Source organism: Acomys russatus, chromosome 25 (genome assembly GCF_903995435.1).
Source record: "Acomys russatus chromosome 25, mAcoRus1.1, whole genome shotgun sequence".
Lineage (NCBI taxonomy): Eukaryota > Metazoa > Chordata > Mammalia > Rodentia > Muridae > Acomys > Acomys russatus.
Window position 1 is genome coordinate 41434923 of NC_067161.1, and position 16501 is coordinate 41451423.

The window sequence follows — 16501 nt, forward strand, 5'->3', positions numbered from 1 at the left end:
AAGAGAAATGGAGGAGATAGACAAGAACTCAGAACACCAAAGTAGGGCCCTGCTCCTACTCCAGCAGCGGCTTGCTGCTGGTAGCAATGTCTCAGCTTTACCTTTGTAGCACGGAGGAAGGGGCCACTTCCAGCCTGTGTCTATGCAACTCTAAGAAAGATGTGACATCTGTAATCCCAGCACTCAGGACACCGAGGCAGGAAAATTAGGGGTTCCAGGCCAGCTGGGGATACCTACTGTCATTTCTACTGCTATGATAAAACACCATGACCAAAAGTAACTGTGGAGAGGAAAGGGTTCATTTCATCTTACAGCTGACAGTCCATCATGAAGGGAAGGGTGGGGCAGGAACCTGGAGGCAGAAGCTGAAGTAGTGCTATAGAGGAGGTGTGCTTACCAGCTTGCTTTTAGGCTTCCCTCCTTCCTTCCCTCCTTCCTTCCTTCCCTCCTTCCTTCCCTCCTTCCTTCCTTCCCTCCTTTTTTTTTTTCAAGACAGGGTTTCTCTATGTATCCCTGTCTGTCCTTGAACTCAGTCTGTAAACCAGGCTGGCCTTGAACTCAGAGATCCTTTTGCTTCTGCCTCCCAAGTGCTGGGATTAAAGATGTGCGCCACCACTGACCAGCTGTCAGCTGCCTTTCTTATACCTGTCAGGCCCACTTGCCCAGTGGCATGACCAACTGCAGTGGGCTAGGCCTTCCCCCACCAATCATTAGTCAAGAAAATGTCCCATAGACATGCCCACAGGCCAACCTGATGAGACGCTTACTCAACTGAAGTTCCCTACTCCTGGTGTCTCTGATTTGTGTCAAGTTGAGTGCATGCAGAGACCCTATCTCTAAAAAAAACAGAGGGCCCAGGGCCCTCTAATCAATTATAGTGATGGAAGCCATAGAAAACTAAGGGGAGCCCCTCCCTGTGAGTCTTTCTCTGATTAACTGACAGGGATAATTAGGGAAGGGCTCTCAGGTGGGAGGCGACTGCAGAATGTGTCATGGATTCCTGACACCACCCGGGAGAAAAAAGAGTGTGGTCTTAGCTTAGGTGCATGGAGCGCTGATGGTGGGGAGTCTCTGCCCTGTGATGGGCACTTGGCTGCAGTCTCAGTTGACAGGATACCATTGTGCCATCCATTGAGCCCGTTGGGAGTGAGCAACATAGACAGTCACCAGCTAAGGAGCATAGATATCGCTAGGTCCATACAAAGCCCAGGGCAAGACAAGATTATCACCCTATGAGATGTAGGTTTGGGTCCTGCTGTTATACTCTGGGTCCTAAACTAGGTGAATCACTGGCCCTTGCCGAGTTCACTGTCCTCAACTAGCTAAAAGGACATAATATCTACTCCTTGTTGAAGGGATGCAGGGGGCTCATGGCTGGGGTGAGAGGAGCCTTTTCCTTTCATGGACAACCTTAAGCAAGGCCTCAGCTCTCTTCTTGCCTCTGCAGGCATTGCCAAAGCCTGTGAACAAAACCTGCAGAAGACCTTACGTTTTGGAGGCCGTCTGGAGTTCCCCAGCAATATGGAGCTTCGAGCTATGTTGGTAAGCCTACAGCAGAGCTGGAAGGTTGAGATGAATGGCAGACACAAGCTCTGCCCAGAACCTCTTGCTAGATACGTGTGCCGTGCATGGTGTATGAGGGTGGTCCCTGTCGATCCCCGTGTGTGAAGGTTCCTGCACAGGCATGCCTCTCCCATGAGGGTAAGAGGGTCCAGGCTTTCATCTTTCTCCTGCTTACCTACTCCAGGCAGGCCGCAGTTCCAAGAGACAGCTCTTTCTTCTTCCCGGAGGCCTTGAACGCCATCTGAAAATCAAAACGTGCACTGTAAGTGAGGAAATGTCTCAACAGGCTGCTGCTAGAAGGATAGGGATACCAGGCTCTGGGTTGGGCAGAATGGTTGAGCATCAGTGGTCCAGAAGTTCTCACACAGCCCCCGTGCAGCAGGGCTTGCCGTTTGTGGCACCTCCGCTACTGTGAGTTCAGTATCTGCATATTCAACCAACCGGACGTGGAAAATGTTTGAGGAAAGTCACATTGGAACAATATAGATTCTCTTCTTGCCTTTCTCTAAACAATAGCGTATGACAACGTCCACACAACATTCTACTATAGTTGATATTATCAGCCAGAGATGATTGAAAGTCCAGGAAGGAGATGTGCGGGTAAGGTGCAAATAACTACACAATTTTAAGTAATGCACTTGCAGGGCATCTTGGGAGTTTGGTGTCTGCAGGGCATCTTGCCATAGGTGCCTTATAGATTCTGAGTGGGTAACAGCAAACTGAGACTCCAAGAGGCTAAGAGCCATGTAGCCTAGAGCCACACAGAGAGTATGAAAAGGCCAATCAGGAGCCAGTTCCAAAAGCTACCCTCTGCTAGGCTGAGGCACAGAATCCTGTGTCTCTTTGTTAGTGGCTAAGGCCCAGCTTTACCTCTCTGGCCTTTCCAGGTGGCCCGGGATGTGATAGAGGGGCTCTGTACCGAGATGGCCTTGACGCGTCCTGAAGCCTTCGATGAGTATGTCATTTTTGTTGTCACCAACCGAGGTGAGTTTCCAGGAGGACTGGACAGTCTAGACTCCTTCATAACCCAGCACCACCTTTGGCCATGGGAGCCTCTCTACCCTGCCCTGATGGCCAGGCCGAAGGTCACTTTCTCTGAAGCCCTTACACTCCGTGAGAGAGGACCTCTGTGTATTGCGTGCTCCCCCCAAGCCTTTCATTTCTCCCACTTTGTTATGGTCTGTACAAATTTGTCTCCCCTTCCGGACTGGGGCTCATGGAAGACTGAACCTCTGAGTCCTGCTTTGGTCTCCAGGGCCCCTGAGGGTCTCCTTAGTCAAAAAAGCTACACTCTAGATTCTAGATTTTGGAAAAGTTTCATCCATAAAACCAGATTCCTGAAATCCCACACAGGACTTTTGCTCCAGCCCTGAGGCCCTCAGAGTAGCCTGTGAGCCCCTCCTGAGGCCTTCTCCCAAGGGCCCCTAGGTACACAGGGAACCTCCTCACACAACCCCAAACCTCTCCAATTTGCAGCATGCTCATTCTAGGCCAGTCTTGCCTTCCACCAACTGGCAGTCACCGCCATCTCCAGCCATCCCCTCCTGAGTGCCGCAGCTCTTCCTACCCCAGGTCCAGCCAGGACAGAGGGGACGACAGGTAGCAGAATGGCCCTAACAGCAGACACTGATTGACCATATCGTAGATACGATCCAAACTATTTCATGGTATGAACATCCGTGGCTGGTTGCTTTGTTTTTGTTTGGAGATGTGCAGCCCTTTGGGCATCCTAGGCAAGCCTTCTATGACTGAGAAATGCCCCACGTCAGACTCCAGTGCTATGAGCTCTTCTTAACTCCCACAACAACTCTCTCCTCTTCGCTATTTAAAGTTGTGGAAGTTGAGGAAGCGAAGCTGTCTCTGTTCTCATGACTCTTGTACCACACAGCCAGAGGCCCAGTGACTTAGAGTAACACAGATGGATCAGGACCTGAAAGCAGGAGCATGGCCAGGCCCGCTTTCTTCTGGAAGTTTTGGGGAGGTTCCATTTCCACCCCTCCCCAGCTCCTCCAAGCTGCCCACTCCTTGGCGTGGGGCTCCATCCCTGTCTCTGAAGCCTCAGATGTCTCCCTCCTGCTCCAACCTCTCCACTCTGGCCCCACACCTCTGACGTGAGCCTCTCGCCTCTCTTTTAGGAATTTTAGTGTTTTCATTTGGCCTGAAATCTAAGACCCTTTAATCACATCCACAAAGTTCCCTTTTGCCAGTAGGTGACAGAATCCCAAGTCCTAGGCGTCAGGGTATTGCTCTATCTAGAGAGACTGTTCTCAGATACCACAGTGTTACAGTATTTTGTATCCATTAGGCCTGCAAAGCAAATAACTGACTAAAAGCATGTGCCACCACGCCCGGCTTTTTTTTTTTTTTTTTTTTTTTTTAATAATGTATTTAATTTTATGTGCATTTGGTGTGAGGGTGTCTGATCCCCTGGAACTAGAGTTACAGACAGTTTATAAGATGCCATGTGGGTGCTGAGAATTGAACCTGGGTCGTTTGGAAGAGCAGACAGTGCTCTTAACCACTGAGCTATCTCTCCAGCCCCAAGTTCTACATCTTATTTTTTTTTGGGGGGGGGGGGTGGTTCGAGACAGGGTTTCTCTGTGTAGCACTGGCTGTCCTAGACTTGCTTTTGTAGTCCAGGCTGGTCTCGAACTCACAGCAATCTGCCTGCCTCTGCCTCCCGAGTGCTGGGATTAAAGGCGTGCGCCACCACGCCCGGCTCTACATCTTGATCTGCAGGCAGCAGAAGGGGGATTTTGTTCCACACTGGGAAGAACTTGAGCATAGAGGACCTCAAAGGCCACCCTCCCCCACCCCCGCAGTGACATACCTCCTCCAACAAGGCCACACCTCCTCAGACAAGGCCACACCCACTCCAACAATGCTGCCACCTCCTAATAGTGTCCCTCCCCATGGGCCAAGCATTCAAATACACAAGTCTATGGGGGTCATTCCTAGTCAAATCACCACAGACAGATAGCAGAGCATCAAAGCAAGCGAGAACCGTGTGTACCTCTGTCCCAGCTTAGAGCTCAGGCCTTCCACACTATCTACCACAGATGTCTAGCAAGGGGGCTCCCCTGAAGGAGGCCTGCAAAAAGGCTCATGGCTAAGGCCTGCTGGGGCATCTCTGTGACCCCAGACTCCCCTGGAAAGGAGCTGGGATTTCTCAGTGCAGAATCTAAGGCCCTTTCCAAGACCCTTTCCAGAGCACTCAAGGCTCCTTCCTTGGGAGAAACGCAATGTCACTTGTTCCTGTGAATTGGAACTACTTCCCCTGTAAGTTTGGAAGAATTAAGGAAGGTGCATCCTTGGCGGTGACACACGGCTGACAGGCTTGTGCTGCATGTGACTTGTATGTCCCACAGGTTCTTTCTCCCAGCCCTGCCTCTTTCTCCCCATAGGCCAGCACGTGTGTCCACTGAGCTGCAGGGCTTACATCCTGGATGTGGCCTCCGAGATGGAGCAGGTAGACGGTGGCTACACGCTCTGGTTCCGGCGGGTGCTCTGGGACCAGCCGCTGAAGTTTGAGAAGGAGCTGTACGTGACCATGCACTATAACCAGGTCAGAGATGGGGCCTCTCTGCTGTTCTGAACCCTATAAACTGCTGGGGGCTCTGTTAGGTAACATACCACACACGCCACGCCCAGATTTTGGTGGAACTCATACCAAAGCTTTAGCAATTCTACTTACCAGACAAGACCAAGCCAAGCATGGTGGTACATGCCTTTAATTCCAGCACTTGGGAGGCAGAGGCAGGTGGATCACTGTGAGTTTGAGGCCAGGCTGGTCTACAAGGTGAGTCCAAAACAGCCAAGGATACAAAGAGAAACTCTGTCTCAAACGCCCCCCCAAAAAACAACCTGCCCCCCAAAAAAAGCCAGGTATGGTGGCACATGCCTTTAATCCCAGCACTTGGGAGGCAGAGGCAGGCGGATCACTGTGAGTTCGAGGCTAGCCTGGTCAACAAATCGAGTCCAGGACAGCCAAGGCTAATGTAGAGAGACCCTGTCTCGAAAAACCAACAAAACAAAACAAACAAACAAAAACAAGACCCACATTGTTGGATGTGGTGGCGCACACCTTTAATCCTAGTGCTCAGGAGGCAGAGACAGGCAGATCTCTGTGAGTTCGAGGCCAGCCTGGCCTACCTAACAAGCTCTAGGCTGGCTAGGACTATAGAGAGAGACCTTTTCTCAAACACATAGCACCTTCATTTTGGGGACCTACCTCAGCATAGCCTGTTAGTTGCTATTCAAAGACCACCAAAAGCTTGGACAGACTGGTTCTGCCCCAGATCCACAGGATGGAAGGCTCTAGATGCAACTCTGAAGTCTGGTTTGATACACTCTCTATCTTAGATCTCATTTTGTTTGTTTGTTTGTTGTTTGTTTGTTTTTGAGGCAGAGTTTCCTTGTGTATCCTTGGCTGTCCTGGACTCGCTTTGTAGACCAGGCTGGCCTTGAACTCACAGCGATCCACCCGCCTCTGCCTCTGGAGTGCTGGGATTAAAGGCGTGTGAGACCACGCCCGGCCTTAGATCTCAGTTTTGAGAAGCATGTATCGAATGTATACGTGTGTATAATGTACTGTTTATGTTATGTTTTACCTAGCCCACTCTTCCTATGTTACTATGGAAACTCCCTCCTAGTTTTCATCTCTCAGAGCTCTGTTCCCATATACATCCATCCCCATCCCCCACAAACCAGAAAAGTGATGAACCATAAACTCCTACAAGTGGGAAGGGCTGGAGTCAACGCGACTGCCTGCCTCAGAACCCCTGACAGCGAATGCCCGAGTGCGTCCCTGCCTGGCAGCCCCTCACGCAACACTTCCTGCAGGTCCTGCCTGACTACCTGAAGGGCCTCTTCAGCAGTGTGCCAGCCCACCAGCCCAGTGAGCAACAACTACAGCAGGTGTCGAAGCTGGCTTCACTGCAGCACCGCGCCAAGGACCACTTCTACCTGCCCAGTGTGTGAGCACCTGTCTGCTTGTCTCAACTGTGAGGGAGGGCAGGCCACTCATCATCCCCACCCTACCTTCACCCTTTTTTTTTTTTTTTTTACAACTGCCAGTCCTAGGCCCCAGTTTCCCCTCTGTACCAACTAGACTAGAAAAAGCTTTCCTGGCCTTGAAGCTCTTTCTCTCCTGCGATACATTGTTATTGCATTGCTTGGAACAAATTTAATGATCCATGAGAACTTTCAAGACACACATATCTTGGAGGCCAGAAAACATACACAGCCATGAGGATTTAGCCACATAAACATTCGCTGCGCCAGGTGTGGTAGCTCATGCCTATAATCCCAGCAAACAGAGACGCTAAAACAGGAGGATCCCCCGATCCCAGGAATTCAAAGCTAGACTGGGCAGCATAGTGAGAACCCCATGTGAAAACATAAATCAAGACAAGAGTTTGCCAGTTCACTATAATAACAGTATAGCGGTTACATGTTAACACATGTAGAGTGTGATGAAAACTAGCCATGATGCCTGAGTGAGAAGGCCATCCCTGGCTGATTTGCCAGAGGTCAGTCTGCCACCATCTCACTGTGCAAACAGATCCGTTGCTCACCATCTCTGAGAAGCCTCACAGTTCACTTGTGAGATGATGGGAGTTGGGGAAAGGCAAATGATGTGTTGGCTTCACTGTGAAAAAGGTTGTGGCCTCACAGCTTGCCCCTGGACCACACTTTGAGAAGCCCTGTGTGAACAGCAGCAAGACACCTTCCTTTTAAAAGATGTATTTATTTTACATTTGAGTGCTCTGTCTGCATGTACACCTGCACACCAGAAGAGGGCATCAGATCCAAGTATAGATGGTTGTGAGCCATCATGTGGTTGCTGGGAATTGAACTCAGGACCTTTGAAAGAGCAGACAATGCTCTTAACTGCTGAACCATCTCTCCAGCCCAATGCCTTCCTTTAAAAAAAAAATTTTTTTTTTATGTGCATTAGTGTTTTTGCCTACGTGTGTATCTGTGTGAGGGTGAAAGATCCCATGAAACTGGAGTCACAGACAGTTGTGAGCAGTCATGTGGGTGCTGGAGGTCGAACCTGGGTCATCTGGAAAAGCAGCCAGTGCTCTTTAACCATAGAGCCATCTCTCCAGCCGGCAAGATACTATCTTCACAGTGTGTATCTCACGCCACTACCACCCAAGGCCAAATGCTAAGCATGCTTTTCTTCTTCTTTCTTTTCACCAGGGTCTCATGTAGTCTAAGCTGCCTCAGTATGTAACTGGGGATGACCCTGAGCTCCTGCCTCTACCTCCCAAGGGCTAAGACTTCCAGGCCAGAACCAAAACACCCAGCTCACAGGGCACTTTTCATGGACCGACTATAAACCTGAAGAAACCCTTAAAAGGATAATTTCAGAGGCTGGGAGCTGGCTCACCCCATAAAGTGCTGCCACAACAGCATGAGGACCTGAGCTTGACCCAAACCACCCACAAAAATGATCGACGTGGTAGCATGAGCCACCCACAAAAATGACAGACATGGTAGCATGAGCCACTCACAAAAATGACCGACATGGTAGCATGAGCCTGTGATCAGAAGGGCAGACAGAAGGCTGCCTGGGGCTTGCTGGCTACCCTGTGCAGCCAATCAGTGAGCTCCATGCTCAGGGAGAGACCTTGTCTCAGTAAATAATTAAAGCCAGGTATGGTGGCACAGGCCTTTAATCCCAGCACTCAGGAGGCAGAGGCAGGCAACTCTCTATGAGTTGGAGGCCAGCTTGGTCTACATGTAGTTTCTTTCTTTCTTTTTCTTTTGTTTGTTTGTTTTTTTAATTATTTATTTTATGTCTATAAGTGCTCTATTTGCATGTACACCTGCAGGCCAGAAGAGGGCATCAGATTATATAGATGGTTATGAGCCATCATGTGGTTACTGGGAATTGAACTCAAGACCTCTGGAAGAGCAGCCAGTGCTCTTAACCTCTGAGCCATCTCTCGAGGCCCTTCTTTTGGTTTTTTTGAGACAGGGTTTCTCTGTGCAGCCTTGGCTATCCTGGACTCGCTTTGTAGACCAGGCTGGCCTCAGATTCACAGGGATCTGCCTGCCTCTGCCACCAGAGTGCTGGGACCTCAGGCATGCGCCATCACACCCGACCCCTACATGTGAGTTTCAAACCAGCAAAAGTCACAGAGTGATACCCTATCTCAAAACAATCAAACAAACACACATCAATATAATAATTATAATAATAATAACAACAACAATAATAATAGAAACAGTTGAGGAATTACCTCTGGCCTCTTATCCCAGCAGGGTAGGGGACTCTGGGAGGGGAAAGGGCTGCCTCCACTTCTCCTTGCTCTTTCCCCAAGTGCAGCCCAGGGCAGGTGGGATGGCCTGGGACCCCTATTGTTAGTCTCTACATGCCTGAGAGCAATAGGTCTGTCCTGAGAGATTTTGCATATGTCAAAGAGGAGGGTGAGAGCAGGGACTGGGACAAGTGGGGGTGAGGGGCCTGGGGACTCAGTCCCAAGTTTCTTGCTTTGCACACCTGGATGTCTCCCTGACCTTTGTGCTTTTCACACCTTTGCCTTGAGCTCCTCCCTGGGTGCAGGAACTAAGAAACCCAGTCTGGATTCATTAATACCCTTACCCTGTTCACACTTCCTTTCTCAGTCACCTTGGGCCTCTCTGTGCCTCAGCTCCCTCCACTGTGAGTAGGAACCCCCTCAGTGCCTCAGCTCCCTCAGCTGTGAGTAGGGACCCCCTCAGTGCCTCAGCTCCCTCAGCTGTGAGTAGGGACCACCTCAGTGCCTCAGCTCCCTCAGCTGTGAGTAGGGACCCCCTCAGTGCCTCAGCTCCCTCAGCTGTGAGTCGGGACCACCTCAGTGCCTCAGCTCCCTCAGCTGTGAGTAGGGACCCCACATGTCCTTTCCAAGCTCCCCAGACAGGGAGGGCAATGATGTCTGCTTAGTGTCGTACCTGCTTTGCAGTGGGGATCGGCAGGTGGGTTGGTGCTCAGGACCCTCTACCCCTCTGTTCACAGGCGTGAAGTCCAAGAGTACATCCCAGCCCAGCTCTACCACACCACAGCCAGTGACACCTGGCTCAACCTGGTTAGCCAACACCGGCAGCAGACTCAAGCGCTCAGCCCCCACCAGGCCCGTGCTCAGTTCCTGGGTGAGAGCTGAGAAGAGGGTTGGAGATGTGGGGCTGGGGAGCTGAGCTGAGGGTGGCCGGAAGGAGGCTGGGGGAATACTATCTTCTTTGCACGAAAACAGTTTTTGGTGGTAGCCCAGCTGCCTAGCTATCTGGAAAGACTTGTTTCCACTTCCCTACAAATGTCACCTGGGTTGGAAATAATGTTGGACAGAGAGCTAAAGGCGGAAGGAGAGGGTTCGGGTATAGAATGAGGCCAGGAGGGGAGGAAGGGAGGTCGGAACCAACTGAAGCAGACAGCAGCTTTTGCGGGCAGCCTCTGGCAGCTCAGGGCAGCCGCTGTCCTGGCGCACGTGTCCTGATAACTGGATCCCCACACTGCAGGCCTCCTCAGTGCCTTCCCCTTGTTTGGCTCCTCCTTCTTCTTCATCCAGAGCTGCAGCAACATCACGGTGCCAGCTCCATGTATCCTCGCCGTCAACCATAACGGCCTCAACTTCCTCAGCACCAAGACCCATGTGAGTGGCCCTACCCACCTGCCCCCTGCCCAGTCTGCCCTTTGGCACTCCCGCCTACTCTAGGGGGACAAAGATGCCTGCTTCGAATTTACCTCCTGCGGGGTTTGCAGCCAATCCCTTCTCCCCTTCGGAGCCTTCATCTGGAAGGTGGATATAATAGAATTCTGGCCCCCACTGGCCTCCATGTGAAGGGACATGTAGAAAAACACACGGAGAGCATGTGAGTAGTGTGTCACACTGCTGAGGCTTCATACCACAGTCTGGGAGGCCCGTGCAACACAAGGTCATTCTCTCACATTTCCGGAGGCTGAAATTGCAAGATTTCTACAGCTTGGGAGCTTTCACTTCTCTTTGGCTTATGACAGTAATTTCTTGTGTCCTCGCATGACCTCTCTGTGTGGTCACATCCCTGGTGTCCATGTGTCCAACTTTTCTCTTCTTATAAAGACACTAGTCATGCTGGAATTGAGCCTAACCTAGTGGCCTCATTTTAACTGATTAACCTCTTTTTGGGGGGGCTGTATAAATGTGTGGCCCAGGCTGGCCCTCAGTGATTCTCCTGACTCAGTGGGATTACAGACACACACCACCATGCCTACCTTTTATCTCCCTATGTTGTGATACTGATGATGGCATCCAGGGTCCCCCATACCAGGCAAGCACTCTATCCCTGACCCCTTAACCCCTTTTTACAGTTCTTCCAAATATAGTCAGGTTCCAGGGGGCTGGGGCTTTCTACAGCCATGAAGGAGCTGGACTTGCCACTCTTTTCTTAGTTCTTGCTCTTAAACACCAAACCAAGTTCGAGGCCAGCCTGGTCTACAAAGTGAGTCCAGGATGGCCAAGGCTACACAGAGAAACCCTGTCTCAAAAAAAAAAAAAAAAAAAAAAAAAAAAAAAAAACCAAACCAAACCTGGCACCTTTAGTCCCACTAAAGGCACGCTGGAAGCAGAGGTAGTCAGACCTACTTGAGTTCAAGGAGGTCAACCTGGTCTACAAAGGGAGTTCCAAAATAATAGCGAGGGCTACACAGAAAAACAAACAAACAAAAGAAAACAAAAAAACAAGCCAGGCCTGGCGGTGCACATAGGCAGGTGGATCTCTGTGAGTTTGAGGCCAGGCTGGTCTGTAAATTGAGTCCAGGAAAGGAAGGAAGGAAAGAAGGAAGGAAGGAAGGAAGAAATTTAGGAAGGAAGGTAAAAAGAAAAACCTGAGTTGGGCGTGGTGGTGCAAGCCTTTAATCTTAGCACTCAGGAGGCAGAAGCAGGCGGATTGCTGTGAGTTCGAGGCCAGCCTGGTCTACAAAGCAAGTCCAGGACAGCCAGGGCTATTACACGGAGAAATCCTGTCTCAAAAATTAAAATAAAATAAAGAAAAAAGAAACCTAGGTTGTGAGTTTGGGGCCAGGAGGTCTGCTTAGAGGTGAGTCTAGGAGACACTAGAGAAGCAAATGGGATGGAGAAAGGGCAGGTGTGCAGTGGCTGGAGACCCTGGGCGACAACTCCGAACACGCCTGCTAAAGTGTGGCTTTTTCTGCTGGAGTGAGGAGATGCCATGACTCTGTCCCCATTGGTCAGGAGTTGAGGGTGGCACTACTTTCCATCACTCCACCTTCTGCACGGGGGCCAGAAATAAAGCTCCTTGAGGAAGGGATGCAGGGCCTTCCCTGAAGTAGCTCTGGTATAAAGGTTGGAGTACCCACAGCACCCACTGCCCTCTGCATCTCAAGCATGAAGCATCAGTATTTGTTGACTCAGTTTCCCCTAGTGAGGAAAACGAGATCCAGAGTGGTCAGGTGAGTTGCTGCAAGTCACAAAGCCAATGAGCGCCCGAGGAACTGACATAGAGCTGGGCCTTCTGCTTTCTGATCCGGCTTGCAGGGTAGAGACCACTCTCTTACCCTTGTACCTGTCTGGCTCTTCTGTCCTCATCCCCAGGAGCTAATTGTGAAGATACCCCTGAAGGAGATCCAGTCCACGTGGACTCAGCAGCCCACGGCCAACTCCAGCTACCCGTATGTGTAGATCTCGCTGGGGGATGTGGCAGCCCAGCGTACCATGCAGCTCCAGCTGGAGCAGGTGAGCCCGGTCCTGCCAGTCAGACCCTGTCATACGGTTCTGGCTTTCTCATCCCTGGACTCTTCTCCAGCCTGCGCTATGGCCCAGGGAGCAAACAACCCAATACAGGCAACAGAGCAGTGGTTATTTATCATGGAGGCCTTCCCAGGAAGTGATTTAGCAGTGCTCTGTGGAGAAGGATACTGGTTGTTTGCAGAGCAGGGAGGCATTCGGCAGGATACTAGGAAGAATCACCAAGGAAAGAGAGATAGCAGAGCTCTTTAAATGTTAAAATAAAACTCTGGGAGTCGGGTGTTTGTGCACACCTTTAATTCCAGCACTTAAGAGACAGAGGTAGCATATCGGCGGCTAGTGGGGAAGCTCCGAAAACCTGAGTGTCCACCACTCAGATCATCCAAGTGTTTAAGCATGGCAGAAGGGGACACCTTGGTCTCAGTGGATTACGAAATTTTTGGGAAGGTTCAAGGAGTGTTTTTCTGCAAGTACACTCAGGCTGAAGGTAAAAGGCTAGGTTTGGTAGGCTGGGTCCGGAATACAGATCGGGGCACAGTGCAAGGACAACTGCAAGGTCCCATCTCCAAGGTGGGTCACATGCAAGAATGGCTGCCGAGAAGAGGCAGTCCTAAGTCACACATCAACAGAGCAAACTTCAACAATGAGAAAGTCATCTTAAACTTGGATTATTCAGACTTCCAAATTGTAAAGTAATGGCCTGGATTAATTATTTTCAAAATAATCTCACTCCTTTTTTTTTTTTTTTAATCAATATAGAACCTACTCTGTGCTCAGTATTAGAATTTGTCAGTAAGTTATTTTGGTTGTGTATTTGAAAGGTACTGTGTATTACATGTAAGATGGAGTACAATTGTATACAAGTCTAACCAATAAAAACACATTAGAACCTTAGAAAAAAAAAAAAAAAGCCGGGCGTGGTGGCACACGCCTTTAATCCCAGCACTCGGGAGGCAGAGGCAGGCGGATCGCTGTGGGTTCGTAGCCAGCCTGGACTACAAAGTGAGTCCAGGACAGCCAAGGCTACACAGAGAAACCCTGTCTCAAAAAGCCAAAAAAAAAAAAGCGGGGGGGGGCAGGCAGATCTCTGTGAGTTTAAGGTCAGCAGGTCTACAGAGCAAGTTCCAGGACAGGTAAGACTATACAGAGACACTGTGTCTCAAAAAAAAAAAAAAAAGAAAGAAAAAAGAAAAAAGAAAGAAAGAAAGAAAGAAACTAAACAAGCAAACAAAACTCTGGGAGATAGAGTATAATCCAATTGATAGAGTACTTACTTGCCTAACATGTATGAAGCCAGAGGTTTGACCCCTAGTGCTACACAAAACTGGTCACAGTGGTCCATGGTACACACCTGTAATCTCAGCAACCTCAGAAGGCAGACAGGAGGATCCTGAGTTCAAGGCCATCCTCAGCTACAAAGGCCAGCCTGGGCTAGAGATCCTGTCTAGAGAAGAAGAAAGAGGAGGAGGAAGAGGAGGGAGAAGGAATAAGATTAGTCTGAAGTTTTCTGAGGCCACTAGGGAGCATAGAAGGTTGGCAGGTGGACAGGTTTAGCACAGGAGGTCTAGGGAGGTTGCCGTGTGCTAAGATGGCACCTGGATGGTGGTGGCCTGGGACTGAAGCAAGGTAAGTAAATTTCCTTGTGACATCTAGACTAGGAAACTAGACTCTTGGCTAAATGTTATGGTCCCTAGCATCAGAACAGAAATGGAGACAGAGCTGAGGCAGAGAGAGGAACAGAATTGAGGCTGGCCTCAGGTGTCCCTTCTAGCCTGCCACCTCCCCTGTGAGGCTGGGCGTTCCACTGTACCAGCTCTGCTGCTGAAGAGGAAGGTGGCAGAATCGAGCCCCATAGAGAACCTGTGACCCAGGATGAGGCTCCTGGATGGCCTGCGCTACACTCCTTGGCCCTGTCTCCCTCCTCTGGTTACCATGGTTTCTTTCCCTGCAACTTCTCGGTCCCCAGGGCTTTCAAAATGATCTCTACTATGATGAAACCCCATGACCAAAAGCAAGATGGGAAGGAAACTTCCATATCGCAGTCTATAGCTGAAGGAAGTCAAGACAGGAACCTGGAGGCAGGAGCTGAGGCAGAGGCCATGGAGGGGTGCTTCTTACCAGCTTACTCTCCCTGGCTTGCTCAGCCTGCTTTTTTAATAGAACCCAAGACCACCTGCCCAGGGACAGTACCACCCACAATGGGCTGGGCCCTCCCTCATCAATCACTAATAAGAAAATGACCTTCTGTCGGATCTTAGGGAGACATTTTCTCAGTTGAGGTTCCCTCCTTTCAGATGGCTCTACCTTGTGTCAAGCTAACATAAGACGAGGCAGCTCGAGGGTCATACTCCCCCTTCCTGCCCTAGCCTGAGCCCTAGGCTTCCTCCATGGCTCCTCTGACTCCACTATCCTTCCATCCAATCTGCAGCCTCTCCTCCCCCCTGCCCCGCCCTCCCCCCATCAATCACTCCACCTTCCTTGCCTCTTACAGCTCCCCTCCCTACTCTAGCTAGACCCTTTGTACACACTGTTCTCTCTACATGAAATGTTCTTTCTCCCTTGACTCCTCACAGGCTTTCTCCCTTGCTTTGTTTGGGTTTCATCCTAAGGGCCCCTCTTGGCAAAAGCCTCCCTTGGCCCTCTTCCTGATGACTTGCCAACTCTGCTTCTGTGACCCTCAGCATGCCACCTTGCACTTCATTCATGCATTTGCTTGCTTGTTGCCTGCTTTCCCACTGGAGCATCAGCTGCAGGAGGACAGGGTCCTATCCATCTTATCTGCACCACCTCAAAAGCATAGTGCCCAGCACATAGTAGGTATTCAGTGTGTGCTTGCTAGGTTGGTATGTATATGAATGGGTGGGCTGGGTGGGTGAATAGATGGGTAGCTGGATGGATGAGAGAGTGAGGAGACAGGTGCACAAATGGTCGGATGAGAATCTTCTTGGCTTCTTCAGTTCCTTGCAGTCCCCTCCTTTGAAGAAGCTCTGGCCTCTGTCCTGTATGGGTGAAGAGATACAGTCTTTTTCTTATCCCTTCATTCAGCACACAGCCATTGAGCGTCTCTTACAGCATGCTTTAACAAGTGTGACTGAGTTCCCTGTATACTGGCTCTCACCACAATCTCAGATCTGTAAAACTCTCTCTGCATAACCATGATCCATACTGGGAGGGGTGCACAGGAGACTTGATCTCTATAAGAGGCAATTGGTGGTGGTTTCCCAGTGTGGTAGCGTTGTGAGCTGCCATGTAGGTGCTGGGAATCGAACCCAGGTCCTCTGGAAAAGCAGTAAGCCTTCCCAACTGCTGAACTATCTTTCTAGTACAGACTATTTATTTATTATTTATACAGTATTCTGCCCACATGTGTGCCTGCCTGCCACCAGCTCTCATTACAGATGGATGTGAGGCACCATGTGGTTGCTGGGAATTGAACTCAGGACCTCTGGAAGAACAGTCAGTGCTCTTAACCTCTGAGCCATCTCTCCAGCCCCAGACTATTTTTTAAATCTAAAGGATTTCCATGTAATAAAATCCTAGGCTGTGCAGTGGTGGTACACACCTTTAATCCAAGCACTGGGGAGGCAGAGGCAGGCAGATCTCTGTGTGGTTGACGTGAGCCTTATCTACAAAGCAAGTTCCCAAAACACTGTCTCTAAAAAACCAGAGACAGACAGACAGACATAGACACAGATGGACTGATTGACTATTTTGTGTCCCCTATTCTGCAGGGTCTGGAGCTGTGTCGTGTGGTGGCTGTACATGTGGAGAGCATGCTCAGTGCTCGGGAAGAGAGGCTCACACTGCCCCCCAGTGAGATCACATTGCTCTGACATGGCCTACCTTCTTTTTGAGGCTTCCTGCCAGAATATTTGCTCCATGGCCTAAGGGTAGTTGCTGGGCCTCTCTGGACCAGTGACCCTAGACTAGGGCCAGAACCTTGGAGGAGACCCAAGGAGACAGGAAAAAACTTAAGAACCTATCTGGAGCTGGGATGAAATCATGATACAGCCAAGGGCTACTTGGCAGAAGTAATTTTTAAAAGCTGGACCACAGGCCCTCCAGAAGGCAGACCCTGCCCTGACAGCTGCCCTTGACAGGGAGTCCCCACACCAGTAGTCTAAAGCACTGGGGCCTACCTCTGGTTTCTTGGGGCTTGATACTCAAATCTGCCCCAGCTTCACACCCCAGCATTCCATGTGTTTTTA

At 50.2% G+C, this 16501-nt stretch overlaps 2 protein-coding genes across 2 annotated transcripts in view; both read left to right on the forward strand.

Annotated features, from left to right (window-relative positions):
• Myo15a (myosin XVA) overlaps nucleotides 1-16126 on the forward strand; it is a 56289-nt gene extending 40163 nt beyond the window's left edge. Inside the window, 9 exon segments of the mRNA XM_051167524.1 lie at nucleotides 1448-1542; nucleotides 1748-1825; nucleotides 2451-2547; nucleotides 4968-5128; nucleotides 6406-6539; nucleotides 9572-9705; nucleotides 10069-10202; nucleotides 12141-12281; nucleotides 16025-16126. Of these exon segments, the coding sequence (XP_051023481.1) occupies nucleotides 1448-1542; nucleotides 1748-1825; nucleotides 2451-2547; nucleotides 4968-5128; nucleotides 6406-6539; nucleotides 9572-9705; nucleotides 10069-10202; nucleotides 12141-12281; nucleotides 16025-16126 (1076 nt within the window).
• On the forward strand, nucleotides 12680-13035 carry LOC127208142 (acylphosphatase-1-like). The gene has a single exon (XM_051167525.1). It carries the CDS (start codon nucleotides 12690-12692, stop codon nucleotides 12987-12989), a length of 300 nt encoding a protein of 99 aa, XP_051023482.1. The 5' UTR covers nucleotides 12680-12689; the 3' UTR covers nucleotides 12990-13035.
• Nucleotides 16127-16501: the final 375 nt, after the last annotated feature.

Bases quoted from the DNA above. Each gene is read 5' to 3' on its own strand.
- LOC127208142 (XM_051167525.1), top strand. From the start codon at position 12,690: ATGGCAGAAGGGGACACCTTGGTCTCAGTGGATTACGAAATTTTTGGG.